This window comes from Sapajus apella, unplaced genomic scaffold (genome assembly GCF_009761245.1).
Source record: "Sapajus apella isolate SASKATOON/1434 unplaced genomic scaffold, GSC_monkey_1.0 scaffold7, whole genome shotgun sequence".
NCBI classification, from domain to species: Eukaryota; Metazoa; Chordata; class Mammalia; order Primates; family Cebidae; genus Sapajus; species Sapajus apella.
The window spans coordinates 32,805,517-32,824,596 of record NW_022436947.1 but is presented as its reverse complement, the minus strand read 5'-3'; the positions used below and the strand labels follow the sequence as shown (position 1 = coordinate 32,824,596).

Here is a 19,080-nt window from a genome sequence, read left to right as displayed (position 1 = left end):
ACTGATTCTACCCCATTCATTTTTACTGATTATTTCTGTCAAAGGTAATTTCCACTTAATTTTTGTTTATCTTGAAAATAACGGCTAGAAGCTGCCAATACAATTTCTAGAAACATTGAGATAGGAAAACAAAACAAAACAAAATCTTGGCCACAGGGGCCTCTCACACATATTAAGTAGAATAATGAAGTGACTGAAGAGATTGTAATGGATGCTCCAACTGCCAATTCATGTGTAAAACATTAAATTATTGAATTTGGAAAATGATTATGAAAAAAGCCATTTAAGATTAATCGTGTGTGTGTGTGTGTGTGTGTGTGTGTGTGTGTGTGTGTGAAGAGTGAGGTTTCAGGTCAATTTCCAGCTTCAGCCCTTGATTTTTAAAATCTTCACTAATTCGCTGGAGTTTAAAATGAGCCTTTCCCAAAGTAAGGCATAATGTATAATAAATCAAATAGTTACTTTTGGTCAGTCACAGAGAACCAACAAAAGAAGACTGGAAAATAGTCAATAATAGCTAATAATACATTTTTTTAGATGCCAACTCACTATGATATTTGATATCTAACTAAAATTCATCATCTCTTGATCTCATATCATTTCTGTCAGCAAAGAAAATGACTGAATCCTGATGTTAGGGAATCTGAAAAACCACATAAAATAACTTTAAACACAAAGTTCATGTGTTTGGAATTTTAACTAAATTCTAGCCTTTGTTACTACATTTATCTTTTACAGAAAGCCATAATTTTTTTGGCACAGAGTTGGTATTTTGAGATTATTCTCATTAACGAATTAAAAACCAAAAGGAGTATCATTTTTTCTGATTTAGGCTTGTCATTTCCAATTAATATAATTTGGAACTGGCTATGATATTTGAGTATACATTAAAAAGGAGAAAAAAACAAGAACTAGTACTAATATAGTTTTAAAAATTACCTAACAAAAAGTTTTTCACTTTTTTGATGAAGAGGCTTATTTTTTCTTCTTCAGAGTCACTTTGGTTTTTTATATTTCCCAGTTTTTCCCTTAGCTGTAAGGCATTGTTTTTGGAGACTTCCGTCAGTTTACTTATATTTTTGATCTGGAATGAGAAAAACACAATGAAGAAAATACTCAACAATTAGGCATGTTCTTTGATGTTTAATTACTTAGCTGGACCAAATAAAACTGTCACTAAAAACTAAATAGAAGTCTAGATAAACCATAGATTCATTTGCAAGGAATCTTTTACAAGGTGATTATTATCTCTTCTCATTATCAGGTTTTCTTAATGTCACTAATTTATCTTTTAGAACATTATTGGCCAAGCACTAATGAATTTTTCTAATATAAGTCTAAAATATAAATTTTGTTTTAATAGGGCTTCAGCATTCTATAATACCAACAACTTTCACAGAAATTACATAGGACTACTCACCTGCAGTGGTCATCATGTTTAATAGGTTGAGGAGCATTTTCTTTTATGTAAGTTAAAATGTTACTCTTCTAAACATTCCTCAAATTCAAGTAACCTACTTTCCTTGAAAACTAACAAAAAAGCATTCCTCCTCTTAATAAATGAGCTTGAACTGAGAGTGTGCTACAAAGATAAATTCCAGACACTTTGTACTCTTAGAGGAATGATGGAAATAATAGGCTCGTGAACTAGAAGTGCAAATTCTTAATTGTGTGATCTGAGAAAGGTCATGGACTTTTTCTTGGGATTCCAACAAATTAGAGAGAGAGATAAAACCCAGAAGCAATAGGACAATACTGCCAACAAGCTGAGCTTTATTGAATAAATTAATTATGACAGAAGTAGGGCTAATTAGGATCAAACATAATTAGGATGAAAAAAAATCCAACGGGCATGATGGCTCATGCCTGTAGTCCCCAGCACTTTGGCGGACAGATTGCTTGAGGTCAGGAGTTCGAGACCAGCCTGGTCAACATGGTGAAACCCTGTTTCTACTAAAAATACCAAAATTAGCCAGGCACGGTGGTGCATGCCCATAATCCCAGCTACTCAGGAGGCTAAGGCAGGAGAATAGCTTGAATCCAGGGGGCAGAGGTTGCAGTGAGCCAAGATCGTGCCATGCACTCCAACCTGGGCCAGACAGAGTGAAATTCTTGTCTCAAAAAAAAAGAAAAAAAAAATCCCTTTATTCCCCCACAAAAGGAGTCTGCTTAATTTGAGCCATACAGATTTTTAGGAAAAGGATTTAAATTATGGTCATTTGCATATGATAAAACAAAATAGTATTTACCTGATTAACAATGTGTATCTTTTTTTTTCAGAGTTGATACTTAATTCTCTAGAACTTTCTTAGCTTTAAAATGGATAGCAGTAAGAATGGATTGCAGTAAAATGAGAATTCCAGAAATAAAATACACTAGGCAGCAAAGCACCAAGTGATACAGAGGAAATCTCAGCATAGATTAGTTTATACCATGTTCAGAAAGAAAGAGATCATGAAATTACTTCACTCTTGAAACATCCCTCTGCAATCCATCTTCTGTCACAATTGACTCCTGAGAATTCTCTCACAATCTCTTCTGGCACTCTTCCTCCTTCTAATCAAGAGGCAAACAGCACATCATTTTATCAACATGACGTCCCCTCTCATCATTTTCCAGTTCTCCATTTTTGTGCTGATTAAACTAGATTCTGCTAATATGGATTTCAAGGATAATCTTTTAGCACTGATAGCTTAACATATTGTTGACTTAATAATATAATCAAGTGGCAATCAGGACTCCTTTAAATCAGGGTGAGATTTCTATTTTTTTTTTTAAGAAGGAGCAATATAATAGTTTAAAATTACATTAAACAATTAAGGAACGTTTTGAGAACTGGGACATAAGACCAGGATTTACATTGCTATGTTTGCTGCTGTATTCTCAGCTTGTAGATGGATGCCTAGCACATAGTAGCTGCTCAATGGATATTTGTTAAAGCAATGAAGAACCACATGTAAATGGAAAAGGATGTGGCAATACAGAATTGTGACTATGTGAGTAAAGTTTCAATATTTATGTAGGGATGTGTTCCAGATTGGCTAATCAGATGCTTGCTCATGGATATAGGGTTTGTGTGTGTGTGTGTGTGTGTGTGTGTGTGTGTGTGCGTGTGTGTGTGTGTGTGTTTGCATGTATCCTGGCTGTGGTTCTCATCCCATTGCCAAGCTTGACCCTCTATCCTTTACTGGAGTTTGAGATCCAGATGTCCTTACATATATTTCCTTTTTGTTCAGGAGTGGGGTTTTTTTGCTTGCAAACAAGAATGCTTACTGATATAATATTCAATATATAGTGGTAAAAAATTCAGCTCTTTTAAAAGCTTTTTCTTCCTTGTCAGAGCCTCTATGTGTATTGTCAAAAAAAAAAAAAAAAAAAAAAAAAACCAGATTGGGGAGCACACCACTATCTTGTTTTCAACCCAGAGAATAAAATGCATTCTTAAAGAAAAAGCCTAAAGTAAACCAGGTATTTTAAAATGATGCTCATTTATAAATATGACCAGAAAAGTAAATGAAATCATTTCAAATTATTATAGATTTAATTATAAGGAAATTAAATATTAAAACAACTTGATCAGTCTATCGATAAACAGGGGAATGAGTTCAAGGCACAGTTTAATTTCTATTAAGCTATTTTCTAACATTAAATTCTAACATTACAATTTATATAATTAGAATTTCAAATATACCCTTACATATTTATGAATTTATGAAAAATTATTCTTTGCTTTGAGAGATTTAGTTTAATTATTTATATTTTTCTTTTATTATTATTATTATTTTATAAAATAGAAATAGGGTCACCTATCTTTGTTCCCCAGGCAGGTCTTGAACCCCTGGGCTCAAGGGATCCTCCCGCCTTGGCCTCCCAAAGTGCTAGAATTATAGGCGAGACCCGCTGCTCCTGGCCTGTTTTCAAATTTTTAAGGCTTGTAGTCTTGTCATTTCTATGTAGCTTTTGCTGTAAACAAACATGTCCACACGAGTCTATGACCTATGATAATATACCTTGAATTCTTTCTCTCTCATAACACACACAATTGACCTCTGAATGACACAGGTTAGAACTGCACACACCTACTTACACAGAAATTTTTTTCAACAAAACTTATACTGAGTATGCCTGCCTCTTCTGCCTCCCCTTCCACCTCCTCTGCCTCTGCCACCTCTAAGACAGCAAGACCAATTCCTCTTTTTCCTCCTCCTCGTCCTACTCAATGTGAAGATGATGATGAAGACCTTTATGATCACCTATTTCCTCTCAACGACTAGTAAGTGTATTTTCTCTTCCTTGTGATTTTCCTGATAATATTCTCATCTCTAGCTTACTTTACATAATACATACATAAATATATGTTAATCTACTATTTAAGTTATGGGTAAGGCTTTCAGTCAACAGTGAGCTATTAGTAGTTAAGTTTTGGGGGAGTCAAAAGTTATATATGAATTTTCAATTGTGGAGTGGGGGCTTGGTGCCCCTAACCTCTATGTTGTTCAAAAGTCAACTGTATACATATATATAATAGGAAATAGATCAATATTCACCTCTATTTCTAAAGATACATTTATATCCATTATCTATTGTAGGGGGGAGATCCCATAAGTGTCATGGCAGAAGTAAAAGGCCTCAGCCTATTTCCATACAAATAATGAAGAAGAAAGTAATTAGAAATATAACGGTAGTAGTTATTAGTCACTTATATGTGATCTTAGTTATTCATAGGTGATCTTAATTCTTTTACTAATGTCTCTCAGGTCGGAAGTTTGAACCTGGGGTGACATTGTGAAATGAATGACACTAAGGCAAGATGCTCTAAGCCCTTCGTCACGCCCGCATGAGGGCTGCTGGAGGGTGCCTCGGCTGTGCGCCAGCGCTGTGAAAGCACCTGCTGTTTAGCCAGCTAGGGAAGGAGACATCCAAAATGGCCGAGACATCTCCTTCCTGGGGAAGTCTGGAGAAAACCCCGCTTCTCCAAGCTCTTGTGGTAAGGCCTGGCAGCTGTCAGGCAGGCCTGCAGACATCCAGGGGCTTAACTATCTCTACGTGATGCTTCAGTGGTCACGTTCCATGTCTACTCTTACGTTCTACCTCTGCACCTGGTTCCTTTTGTCTTAGAAGAGATAATCAGTAATAGTAATATAAATCTTAATGTTTTAGTTCTTTCTTGATAAGTGTGGAAAAATACTTATCAAGCTGATGCATTATGTTCCTTACCTCAGTTTGGGTGCCAGAAATTCCTAAGCCCCTACCTGAATGACACGTGATGTACTTGACCCTATCACTGCCATGCCCTATCTACCCTGCCCCCAGTCGCCTTTTATTTCTACAATTTCTCATCTTTGCACCAGCCAGGAGTGGCTCACAGAACCCTGTAGGGCTGGACCCCACAATCTATAATTTTATCCTATATTTTCAGGCATAACGAATATCTAGAATATCACCAAATATCTAGAATCTGTCTTCTCACTTGGAAGTTACATGGCAGTTTTATAAATTTTAAAACAGTCTGCTTCTTTATTACTATAACTTTATAAATAAAGCAAGAGAAGATATTTACCTGATTCCTCAGCCCATAAACCTGTTTGTCCAAATTATGAATCATGGATTTTGCTTCCTGGGGTTTTTGGAGGGCATTTGTAGAGATGGTCAGGGAGCCATGACAGCCAGGAACCTCACACTGCCTGTGCCCCTCCCGGCCCGTGCAGAGAGCACCGCCACAGGGCAAGAGCACACATGGTACATTTCCTGGATCTCCGCACACCTTGCAAGAGAAATGGTTTATGTTAAATAGCAACTTGTTGTCAGAGCTTTTTTTTATTTTTGGAGACAGAATGTCATCCTTGTTGCCCAGGCTGGAGTGCAATGGCATGACCTCAGCTCACTGCAACACCTGCCTCGAGACTCCTGCCTCAGCCTCCTGAGTAGCTGGGATTATAGGTGCCCACCATCACGCCTGGCCAATTTTTTGTATTTTTAGTAGAGATGGGGTTTCACCATTTTGGTCAGGCTGTTCTCAAACTCCTGACCTCAGGTGATCCACCCACCTTGGCCTCCCAAGGTGCTGAGATTACAGGCATGAGCCACTGCGCCTGGCCATCAGAGTTCTTTCTAATGTCATCCAGGCTCATTGAGTTGAGGCACTGCTTTATTCATATGTTTTCTTAAATAGTTGTTCATCCTTGGTACATTGGGATGACCCATTAAACATTTCCTAGGTACCAAAACATCTAAATTACTTATCAGTATCGTGCCCCAATCTGTCATTTTGTATTTCTAATTTTTTGAGAAAATAGTTGAACTTTTAGGAATTATATGTTAGTTTCACTTTTAAATTAATTAATTTATTGAGATGGAGTCTCCTTCTCTCGCCCAGGCTGGAGTGCAGTGGCACCATCTCCGCTCACTGCAACCTGCACCTCCCAGGTTCAAGAGATGCTCCTGCCTCAACCTCCTGAGCAGCTGGGATTACAGGTCTGCGCCACCAGGCCCAGCTAATTTTTGTGTTTGTTGTAGAGACGGGTTTCACCATATTGGCCAGACTGATCTTAAATTTCTGGCCTCAAGTAATCTGCCTACCTCCACCTCCCAAAGTGCTGGGATTACAGGTATGAGCCACCACATCCAGCCTGAACTTTTTAATCTTTTCTTTTTATTTATTTATTTATTTTGAGACAGAGTCTCATTCTGTCACCCAGGCTGGAGTACAGTGGTGTGATCTCGGTTCACTGCAATCTCCGCCTCCCCGGTTCAAGCAGTTCTCTGCCTCAGCCTCCTGAGTAGTTGGGATTACAGGTGCCTGCCACCATAACTGGCTAATTTTTTTTGGCACTTTTAATAGAGACAGGGTTTCACCATATTGGCCAGGCTGGTCTTGAACTCCTGACCTTGTGATTAACTCGTCTTGGCCTCCCAAAGTGCTGGGATTACAGGCGTGAACCAGCACACCCGGCCCACTTTTTATTCTTTTAAGATAATTATCCTTTTTCTTATAATGAAGCAAGAGGAGAAAATATTCAGAGGCCTGTACTGAACATTTAGATATATTTACTAAAAATAGTAAATCTTATCAAATAATCAAATCAAGCCACAATCTTTACTCTTTGATCAATTCTTGAGTTAAATAAAATAAAAATATGGTTTTTTGTAGCGTATAATAAAACATATATATATGTTTATATATTTATAATATATAATAAAAATTTTTTAAATGTAAGCTAGGGAAATACCATTGAAGAGTTCCATATGCCAAGTAAAAACCACAAATATTTTGACCTTACCATCATGAATATTTACCTTTTCATTCAGTATTTGGATATCTGGTATCTTAATCTGCTTTAATTTTTCCAATGACAAGTTTCCTTTTGAGGTTAGTGTATCTAAGATGGTAAGTAAGTCATTCCTGGTATTTGCAGAGGCATTAATGGTGGAACTAGTTTCATTAATTTTCTTTTCAGCAGATGATGATATGTGATAATATTTCTTGATGTTTTCTGAGGAATCTATGTCAATGTAAATTGAAGGTAAATTTTGTGAAAACAAATGAAATTATATATCAGTTATTAAGATAATCATTCTACAATTTGGCTACTATCTTGGTTTCAATTATCACTATAAAATTTCAACATCTTCTTCCTTGAATTTGCATTTGATGGGGAAAAAGATTAGCTATAGTGTAATAAATATGGATAGATAGATACAGAGCATTGAGATTTAAGTCCACAGGTGTGGTGTGAGTCCTGGCTTCACCCTTTACTGCCTGAGCAAATCAGTTCATCTCTTATATTTTATTTCTTCCTCTGTAAATTGGTGATAATCATCTGAGAGAATTGAGAAAGTATGAATATATTCTGTAAATATTTTCCACAAATATAAGGTATTAACTATGAATACCTACATACATTCAAATATGATAAACCAACTGAATTTACTTAACTCTATAGAGCAGGAATTGACAAACTTTTTCTGCAAAGGCCAAATAATTAACATTTTAGGCTTTGCTGGCCATAGCATTTCTGTTACAACTACTCACCTCTGCCATTATAGACTGAAAGCAGCTACAGGCCATATGTAAATGAAGAGGTGAGGTTGTGTTCTGTTGAAGCAGTTTGTACGAAGACAGGCTGTGGGTGGGATTCACCCTGATGCCGCAGTTTCCTGAACCTGACGTCGAGGCTGATAACAATAGCTAATAAACAGCTAGTTGGGTGCTTTGCAGGTGCCTGTACTATACTTCCCATCAAGTGTGAAATGCACTTTAGTATGATCATCTTCATTTTACAAATAAGGAAACTGAGGCTCTGTTGAGGAAAGTTATTTGCCTAAGTTCTCATTAATAGTAAGAGATGAAGCCAGGGTGTGAACCCAGGGTGTTTTGACTCTATAGCTTGTGTTCTTACGCACCTCTCTATATTTTCTATGTTTGCATTATTAATACAAATTTGTGAAAGTAATATCATATATACGGTATATTTTAATGTAATTTATAGTATATTAGGGCTTTAAGCTATAACTCCATATTTTAGGAACCAGAAGCCCACAGTCCTGACCTTTACTGCCTATACAACCATAATCCAGGCAGGAGACAACAAGACCTTATCTTTTACATTTTTCTGGTTCTTATAAGACCATGCTCTTAATATATCACACTTTTCACTTCTCATGAAAAAAATGTTCCTATTGCTCAGAATTAGTTTCTCCTTTCATTTTAATGGCAGATTTATCTCTACCCGGTAGAGATAATTCAATTGTCACCTGTTCTCTGAAGCCTTTACTAATGAACCCAGGAAGAATTCCGTGCTACTCTGTTTTTGAAGCAGCTTGAAGATGCTCCAACAGTCTTAATGCTGTTTGGGGTGGTTTATATTCTTGTCCCCCATCCCCCATTAGACTGAAATAACTCAAAGGTAGGAACTTGCTGTAATGATCTGCACAATGTCAGGCATTGGAAAAAAGCCCGGAAACTGCCGTTGGACTGCAAACTTGAGAGGATTAGCATGGAGGCAGTTTCACTTTATTTTACCTGGCTTGGGGTAACCTCTGAAGGATTTTGGGTTCTTTCAGTGGGAACTGTCTTCTGGATTAGGAATCAGAGTAGATTCCTTACTCATTACATGGCATTTATTGAACATCACCAATATATCTTTGCTAGAATTTATTTCACTAAATTTATGCATTCTTTAGGGAAATCAGGTATTCCTAACTGCCTATTTTTTCTCTTCTAGGTCACAATCAGATCAAGTGTAGGAGTATATACATAGACCAAGGAAAAGCAGTCAAAGTTTTTTCTTGACATGGGTTCATTTGTATGTTCCATTTACCTCTCAATTGGATGGCTTAGGTGTGAATAAACTCAGTGATGCTTCTCTCAGTAGCAATGGGTTGTCCATTTCCAAATATAACAGGGGTATCATTTTGAATAGGAGATGAGCTCATCAAAGATTTGCTTTAGAGTTCCATTTCTCCTGCAAATTATTTTGGCGTAGGCATGGATCGCATTCAGTTTTAAGAGCTATGCGATATGAGTTAAGGGCCTGTATGTGTTGCGTGACTCCCACCCCTACGAAGCTCTTATGAGAAATGTTGTGTTGAATTCCTTTGCCTCACATTCCTTTCCATTTATGGTTACTGAAAATGGAGTGGCTTATACCAAGGAAGGCATATAAACGTCCCTCTCATTTGCTTATGGCTGTATTAGAATTTCTGTTGCTGACTACTCAAGACCCCTCACACAGGTTTGGCACTAGATTTCTTTGGGTATTAGCATTTGTTTAATATCAGACATTGTTTACTTGTTATTTTGAATGAATACCATCCAGGCTCTGCGATGTTTAAAAGTTGAACTATCCATCAACAAATAATACCTTTAAGGGGTGTGTTTGCATGTTCTAAAGTGCTCAGGCACTATGATTAGTAAGTACAGGATGACTCACTAATGGAATGCACTATGGATCTCATCAAACTTTGTATAGACGCAGTCAAAAATGCATTTTTTCCCTTACCCACAATGCTCGCATTAAGGACACTGGATTGCAAATCAATTTCTTCCTGAAGGTCTTCAAGTAAGAGGTCTGCTTCATTCTTTGCTCTTTCTATTGTATCTTTCAGATCTTGAAATTCATACACGGCCTTCAATTGTTCATTTAGCTGCATGATTTGTTTTCTGTCAGAAAAAATGAGGATGGAGGTAGTTAAGCTTGTATTACATTTGATATATTGGTGAAAAAATTGCCCTAATTGTTAGGTATTCTTGATTAGAATACCTAATCAAGAATTTTTTCATCAAGTTTTTCATTTGTTGGTTTATAATTGTATCTGTGTCTCATCTCTTTCATCTGAATTCACCTTGCTCAACTATTCCAACATTCGTTTAAAATATGGACAGCATACAAGGTCTAGTAGAATAAAGGCTTTCGAATCATTCCATTTTGACTGTTTAAGCTCTGTCTTCATTTTGGGTTTCAAAACATGCATTCAGACATGCTTCAGTTAAACCAATCTAAGGGAGCTGATCTACATTTGGCTTTCAACATATGATAAAACAGAACTCTTTTCTCAGCCTGGGGTAAAATCAGTCCTTCATTTAGAATCAATCTGCATTCAGCAAGGTTCTTTTCAGTGCTACTTCTGTACAGGGTCCTAATTCTTATTTTCCATTAGTGACAGGAAGGTTTTCTTGCTGGAGAGTGTTCCCCTGGGTTTTTTTTCCCATCACCTTCTTCTGTGATGGGGTACGCCTTTGTCATGCTTCAATTTGCTGGGTTTAGCACCTACACTTGCTTCGAGGGGATAATGAACACATTCCTCAAGATGGGGAAACGTGCGCAAATCTCGAAAGGTACAGTTGAGGGAAGTTATAAAATGAATTTATGGGACTAATTTATCTTGGCACAACTGCAATGCTTCCTACCGTTTTCTGCTGTAACTCTCCCCTCTAATCTATAGATGCTTCCTTCAGGTTCCAATCATCACAACTGCAATTCTTCAGGCTAATAATAATAATAATAAAAATAATGACGATAACTCTAATTGGGACTCCTTAAGCACTTAACATGTGCCAGACGCTATGCTAAGTGACGTGTCTTGAGTGATTCTCACAAGGATCCTATGAAATCCAGGCTTTATCTCTCTTTTTTGATAAAGAAATTGAAGCTTGGAGGAGTTGAGTAGCTTGCCCAAAGCCACACATCTAGTAAGCGGATTTAAACCAGGTGGTTTGACTTCTGAATACATGCTCGTAACACCTGGAGTCCTTTGTCCTCCTGTTCCCCTTCTACTTGTAGTTTATCCAGCAATATTTTTTATGGAACTACACCAGGCCTGAAGAAGACTAGCACATGAGAGGGCAGGCCCTGCCCAGGGCATCCCCCAGCGAGGCAACAGCAAAGGAGGACAAAGAGGGGGGACGATGGAGAAGGAAACATAGCCTCTCTGTGAGGAAGTCAGGAAAGGCTTCAGGGAGGAGGTGATATTTGTGTGGCTGTTAAAGAGAAGTAGGAGTTTGGTCACTGTGCAATGGCTCACGTCTGTAATCCCAGCACTTTGGGAGGCCGATGTGGACAAATCACTTGAGGTCAGGAGTTCGAGGCCAGCCTGGCCAACATGGCGAAACCCCATCTCTACTGAAAATACAAAAATTAGTTGGGCATGGTGGCGGGTGCCTGTAATCCCAGCTACTCAGGAAGCTGAGGCAGGGAGAATCACTTGAACCCAGGAGGTAGAGGTTGCAGTGAGCCAAGACTGCACCGTTGCACTCCAGCCTGGGTGACAGAGTAAGATTCTGTTAAAAAAAAAAAAAAAAGAGAAGTAGGGGTTTGGCAGGTGGATCAGGAGGGAACAGGCCTCTGGACTGCTGGCTGAAGAGGCTCCGCAGCCGCTGCTTTCTCCTACCTCCAGGCCTGGGGGACTCCTCTTTCTCGCTCTCTCTGGTTCTTGTAGTCTCTTTGTCCAGAATGTCCACTGTGGATTGGCTCATTCTGCTCTCTTTGTGCTACTTTGACATTTTCCTAATGGTGTCTAACCACATGCCAGTGGTCCACGGGCCAAAGCTCATTCTCAGACTTGTCTTCTTTGGGCTATCCAGTAGGGCTTCTTACAAGTGCTATTGGATTAGCTGTTTACATTTTGAAGTGGGGATATTTCAGCAAAAATATGGCTGTCTGACATCTCTTGAAAATTGAGGAGACCCGTTAACACAGAGGTCCAGATCCTGCAGTGTAGAAGTAGTTTTTTTGCTTTTGTTTTTATTTTTAGAGACAGGGTCTCTTTCTGTCACCCAGACTGGAATGCAGTGGCACAATCATAGTTCTCTGCAGCCTTGAACTCCTGGGCTTATGTGATCCTCTTGCTATGTAGCCCAGGCTGGTCTTGAACTCCTGGCCTCAAGTAATCCTATCACCTCAGCCTCCCAAAGTGCTGGAATTAGAGGTGTGAGCCACTATGCCCAGCCCAGAAGTCTTTAGAGAGGTATAGATGTGCCTGTTGTCACCTGCCAGCTTGGCCCTGGCCATGTGGCTTCCCTGGGCCCTGTTGCTGCATTTATGATGCGGTGGCCCTTTCCCTGAACTACCTAGGTGGGTGGTACTTTCTTCCTTGTGTAACTTTTAAGCAATTACCATATTTCCCTATAGATAATGAGTGATGTTATATTTATACTCGTGTTATATATGACAAACCTCTGCAGCTTTAACTATTACTTAATCTAGGAGCTTTTCTTGGGGAAGAAGGAGATTTTGCTAGGTAAGCACATTTTTGGGGTTTCTTAGTAGACTGTGTACTTCTATGGGGGTAGAAACTATGTTCATCCTGGTTTTGCCCCTAACAGGCTGGCAAACTTTGCCCTAGGAATTGTAGCATCTCTGTCATAACTACTCAACTCTGCCATTGGAGATAGCAGCCACAGAGGAGTTGTAAATAAATGGGCATGGCTGTGTCCCAATGAAACTTTATTTACAGAAAGAGGCTGTGTCAGATTCCACCCTTGGGCTGCAGTTTGCTGAGCGGAGCCCAAAACTATCAATGTAATCTCAACAAATGGTTGATAAATTAAAAAAAAAAAAGATTCAGTAATATGTAATAAAAACGAGCTTGCATTTTTGGGAAACTACCATACTTGGTATAAAATTTCATATTGATGTAAAGGCTTCTAAACAACTGAAGAACTTGGAAAGATTTGGTAAATTTTCCCTACATGTATCGTTGAAAAAAATATATTATTTTTTGAAACTACCATATTTCCAATTTCATATCTTTCAGCTTTACTGAGTTTAGGCTTCCCCATTAAAGACTGTCTTTTTGTTATAATCAATGGGATCTGGAAAAATAGCATATAATCCTAACTTTGTAAGAAAAAAGTAGACAAACATGGTTACTAACCGGGGTGTTTTGTTTTGAGATGGAGTTTTGCTCTTGTTGCCCAGGCTGGAGTGCAATGGTGTGATCTTGGCTCACTGCAACCTCTGCCTCCCGGGTTCAAGCGATTCTCCTACCTCAGCCTCTCGTGTAGCTGGGATTACCGGCATGCACCACCACACCTGGCTAATTTTTTGTATTTGTAGCAGAGACAGGGTTTCTCCATGTTGGTCAGGCTGGTCTCGAACTCCCAACCTCAGGTGATCCACCGCCTTGGCCTCCCAAAGTGCTGGGATTACAGGTGTGAGCCACCATGTCCTGCTTTTTTTTTTTTTTTTTTTTTTTGAGACAGAGTTTTGCTCTTGTCACCCAGGCTGGAGTGCAGTGGCGTGATCACGGCTCACTGCAACCTTGGCCTCCCAGGTTCAAGCGATTCTCCTACCTCAGCCTCCTGAGTAGCTGGGATTACAGGCATGCACCATCACACCTGGCCAATTTTTGTATTATAAGTAGAGACAGGGTTTCCCCATGTTGTCCAGGCTGGTGTAGAACTCCTGACCTCAAGTTATCTGCCCGCCTCGGCCTCCCAAAGTGCTGGGATTGTAGCCGTGAGCCACTGCGCCCGGCCCAGCCTGGTTCTTAACTGAACAACTATCAGTTCCCTATAGTCAACATAGGTACATTTCTAAATTGAAGGCTGAGGATGTTAAAGCTTGGCGAGAGTTAAGGTAAAGCAGGAGTTTGGCTGTTACTTGAGCACAAATCTTACCTAACAGAGTCATGATAATCCTTGACTTCTAAGAATTTCTCAGATGCGAAAACAGGATGTTTCAAAACCCTTTCTATTTCAGACACATTCTCTCTGAGGCCTTTGAAGTCTGCCTCACAGACAGGCAGGGTCTCTCTTTTATCTTCCACGTTAGTAGCCAGTCTAATTAACCCTTGCACCGCTTTGGAGAGGGAAGAAATGGTGTGGTCCCATTGATCAAAGCACAAGTGACATCGAAGACAAGTAGGGAATTCCTGGCTGTGACCCTGGGCGCAGCGATCACATCTCTGGCCGCTGACACCCTCCCGGCAGCGGCACATGCCTGTGTCTGGATCACAGATGGGCTTCTGAGTACCTGCCCTGTTGCAATCACACGCTAAAAAGGAAAAGAGAAGGAGCAGAGAATGTCACTGGGTCTTTTGCTGATGACTATCTCAAGAATCAGGTCTTTTCCTCTCTCCTGAGAATCTCCCCAACTCACACTTTTAAGATGAACATTTAAAGCCAATATAATTTCAGAGATCTGTGTGATAGCCATTGCAAGACAGCACAGCTCTCCATATTCCACAAACAAATCAGTTTACTATTTCAATTTGGCAAATATTAGATGTTTTTATTGTGTGAGTGCAAGTGTCTACACATGGGATCTTCATCTATTTGAGTAAGAAGTGTGATTTAATGATGCACACACGGTAGTAACTCTGCTGCTACAGTCACCGAGGTGATTCAGGTGTGTTACGGCCTCTCTAAAAAGTCCCAAGGTCACACTTCTTCCGAGTAAATAAAGCCCAGCTTGGGCATGCTGACAATGCTGTCTTCCATTACATAAGGAAAACAATTGCATTTTCCAAAAAGGAGGAGAAATTAAATGCATTTTGTCTTAATTTTAAAAAATAACTGACTTCGCATGGTACTTTCTTTAAGCAGGTTTCTGACCAAGCCTGAAGAAAGAGGATGGGGAGATCTATTGAGCTTACTGCAATTTCCAAAAGGTTAGGGGATCACTAGCCTATGTTTTTGGACTAACTACAAGGAACAAGTAATTTAAAAATGCATTTGAGGCTGGGCACGGTGGCTTATGTCTATAATCCCAGCACTTTGGGAGGCTAAGGCGGGTGGATTGCTTGAGCCCAAGAGTTTCAGACCAGCATGAGCAGCATGGTGAAACCCTATCTCTACAAAAAATACCAAAATTAGCCAGGTGTGGTGGCATGCACATGTATTCCCTCCCAGCGATTCTGGGGGCTGAGGTGGGAGGATCACCTGAGCCCAGGGAGGTCACAGCTGTAGTGAGCTGTGATCATGCCACTGTACTCTAGCCCAGGCAATGGAGTGAGACCCTGTATCAAGAAACATAAATAAAAAAGAAAGAAAGAAAGAAAAAATAAATTTGTCGGTTTGGTAAAAATGATGCCAATTACAAATAAAAACACTAGGCTCTTCAGCTAGATACCATCTGTCCAGCACATAGGCCTTGGCCCAGAGGCTTAGCAGGCACCCCTTGCTGGGGGTGGTGTCATGTCACTTCATCAGCTGGAGGCCATTCCCCCTCATTAGCTGCTCTTCCCCCAGAGCTTTGGTGTAGTCTGTGGTCTAACTTGATTATTCGCAGTTTTCTCTACTGCTTCTTTATAAAAGATGAAAGCATTTTTATGAAATAAGATTATCAAAATAGTAGAGGGACACAGAGAAAGAGGTGCTCTAAGACAGACTTTCCAAGAGCCAAAATTTCACACTGGGTTTTTGTTTGTTTGTTTTTTGTTTATTTGTTTTTTGTTTTTGAGATGACTTCTCACTCTGTTGACCAGGCCTGAGTGCAGTGGCATGATCTCGGCTCACTACAACCTCCACCTCCCCGGTTCAAGTGATTCTCCTGCCTCAGCCTCCTAAGTAGCTGGGACTACAGGCACACACCATAATGCCCAGCTAATTTTTTTTATATTTTTTAGTAGAGATGGGGTTTCACTATGTCGGCCAGGCTGCTCTTGAACTCCTGACCTCCTGATCCACCCACATCAGCCACCCAAAGTTCTGGGATTACTGGTGTGAGCCACCATGCTGGGCCTCACTCCTGGCTTTAACGCAGCAATTCCACTTAGAAAATTGAATAACTGGGTCCCAGAGAAAATCATTCAGAATGTGTATTGAATGGGGCAAGGGAATGAGCAATATTTTTTAGCCGCAAGGGCACATTTATAGAGGAATGGAGGAGAGGAAAGAGTTGCCATGTGTGGCTATGTATGGCTGACCATGGTGGTAAGCCCATGGTGATATCTGACATTTCTTTGGATTGCCTTCTTTTGGAAGCTGTTTCATTTGTGATGAGTTGGAGGAATTTTAAGACAGGCTACAAATTTTAATATAGGCAAAACTTTTAACATAGGAGGAAAATAATCTTTTTGTAGGGCTATAGGAAGATTATTTTCAAAATGCAGAATTAAACTTTGTGAATTTTCTAAGTCCACCTTATTTAAAAGCAACATTCAAAAAAAGAAATTTAAAATGCAGTTGGTTCATAGCATGTCCACAGTAGGCCCAGGCTGATTGTACTGATGAGTTTTTAGAATTCCCAATACTTACGAATGCATCGCCCAGGTGGATCACCATAATAATCTTCCTGGCACTCACTGCAATGTTTCCCGCCGTAGCCTAATTTACACGGACACTGGCCTGTAAGCTGTGACAACAGTCATGGGTGAGGAACTGACAAGCTTTAGGGTCTAAAAAAATAATGCATTTTAATAGGAAACACTTTCCCCTCCGGTGATTTAGAACATACAGCTGTGTAAAGGCGGAGGAAGGATAGTTCCCATGGCCAGCAGCCACCCCCAACAATACCAAAGATCAGGAGTTAATGTGCTTTGGCTTAAAGCTCTTGAATATATCGCCTGCTTCCAGCTGTTCAGGGACAGGTGGCCCCAAACTGGGAAATATACACAGATGTAAATGAAAACAAAACACATGATGGGAAATGGGCCACATTCTTTTCCTCAACTGTTATGGGAGTTCTCCCATAAGTGAGTGAGGCCAAAGACCTGGTCTAACATTCATCAATTAATGTGGCAAGTAATGTTTTCATTATGGAATGTATGATGTAGTTTCTATCAACTGGATTAGCGTTGTGCACAAAAAAACATCTTTTTTTGTATTTCAGGCTTACTGATTTAATGAGAGTTACTTTTAGAGGAGGCTGAACTTTCCTTTACCCTCTCAACTGAACTCTTGACCAGCTTTTCTGAAAACTGAGGAGGTTGGAAAATTAATAGGAGAAAATACAAAAGCAAATCACTATTGTTGTAGTCCAAAATTTGCTGTTTGAACAACTCCATAAGTTTCCGTGAATAAGTAGCTGGATTCATAGAGTGACTGGATCTGCCACGTTTCTTTTCTTTTGCCGTTTTTTGAGATGGAGTCTCACTCTGTTGCCCAGGCTGGAGGGCAGTGACACTATCTTGGCTCAGCGTAACCTCTGGCTCCCAGATTCAAGCAATTACTACTACCTCAACCTCCCAAGTAGCTGGGATTATAGGCGCCCATCACCACACCCAGCAAATTTTTGTATTTTTAATACAGATGAGGTTTTACCATGTTGGCCAGGCTGGTCTTGAACTCCTAATCTCAAGTGACTCACCTGCCTCAGCCTCCCAAAGTGCTGGGATTATAGGTGTGGGCCACCACGCCCAGCCTGTATCTGCCAGGTTTCAATCCATCTTTGGAGTTCCTGCCAGCTTCTCCTCAAATATAGGGAGTTATGGGGTACTTGTTGCCCCAAGGCCTGTCGTGTTGCTGATTGACCCTGATTGTTGGGCAGTGTTTTCTTATACTGAAGTAGAATTTGCCTCCTTTTAACTTGTTCCCATTGTTCTATGTCCTGTCTTACAAAATTGCACAAAACAATTTGCAATTGCCTTTTTCCCCTTACTAAAGTCCTTTTCCCCACTAGAGATGGCCATCCCAACCTGCCTAGGCTTCTTTTCTTCAGGTCGATCACTCCTGATTCTCTCTAGCCTTCGTCACAGATGAGCGTAGTTCTATCCATTATCTTGGTTGTCTCCCTTTGGGCATGTACTAGTCTGTCAACACAATGTTTAAAATATGGTGCTCAGAAATGACAACAATGCTCCTGGCGCCATTGGGCCAGTAGAGCAGACAATGGGATGGTAACTGCCCTAACCTGGGCACAGCATCCCCAAGTCCAGTCCAAAGAAGTTCAGGCGTCACTTCTTTGGCAGCCCTGCCATGCTGCTGGCTCACTGGAAGCCTGCATGCAATGAAAACCCTCAGATGTTTCTCATAGGAGCTGGTGCCAAGTTATTACTTGGCACCCTGTATTTATGCAAGGGATTTTTCAAACCCAATTGCAAAACTTTACTTTTACCCTGTTAACATTTCATCTCCTTGTTTCCAGCCTGCATGACAGACTACTGGGATATCTTGCTCTGTTTTTATCACATAAGCTTACAGCTTTGTAATATCTGCAAATTTAAGAAGCCTGTTTCTCCAACTCCATCTAAGTGTTGATAAAAATATTGGATGGCATATTTGGATCTCTCTGTGGGAATGTACCAGGAACCACCTCTTGGCTAACATAGAGGCATCTATCAGTAATTGTTTAAACAGCTGGGAATCTAAATGTTCACATGTCTTCCCTGTACTCCAATGAACATGTTTTCTGATTGCAGAAAGCAATGTTCACCCAAGGGATCCCCTATGGACCAAATAACCCAAAGTACCCTTGTCATGAGGGGCTTCCTGGTTAAACCAATACCAACTAACTTTCAGCTTCATAGGCTACCTTGGAAGTGTGGTCTTTTGTTGAATGCTGCTATAAATATGCCTCCCAAAAGGTCTAAGAAACTTGCCACATAGTGTTGTCATGAGCATTTGGGGTCCTTCAAGAATTGGGAAGCCAGGTGGTCATGTGGAGATCTACCACTTTATTCCATGTTTGTGGCTGCAGG

General features: G+C 40.0%; 1 protein-coding gene across 1 annotated transcript in view; it reads right to left on the bottom strand.

The window, feature by feature from the left end:
* The window catches only part of LAMB4 (laminin subunit beta 4), a 98,564-nt gene that overhangs the window by 20,298 nt on the left and 59,186 nt on the right, over positions 1–19,080 (bottom strand). Inside the window, exons 23-28 of the mRNA XM_032275900.1 lie at positions 16,700–16,796; positions 14,120–14,495; positions 10,002–10,162; positions 7,297–7,502; positions 5,561–5,764; positions 940–1,084 (exon numbers count right to left, since the gene is read on the bottom strand). Coding sequence (XP_032131791.1) covers positions 940–1,084; positions 5,561–5,764; positions 7,297–7,502; positions 10,002–10,162; positions 14,120–14,495; positions 16,700–16,796 — 1,189 coding nt within the window. The remainder of the gene's footprint in view (positions 1–939; positions 1,085–5,560; positions 5,765–7,296; positions 7,503–10,001; positions 10,163–14,119; positions 14,496–16,699; positions 16,797–19,080) is intronic.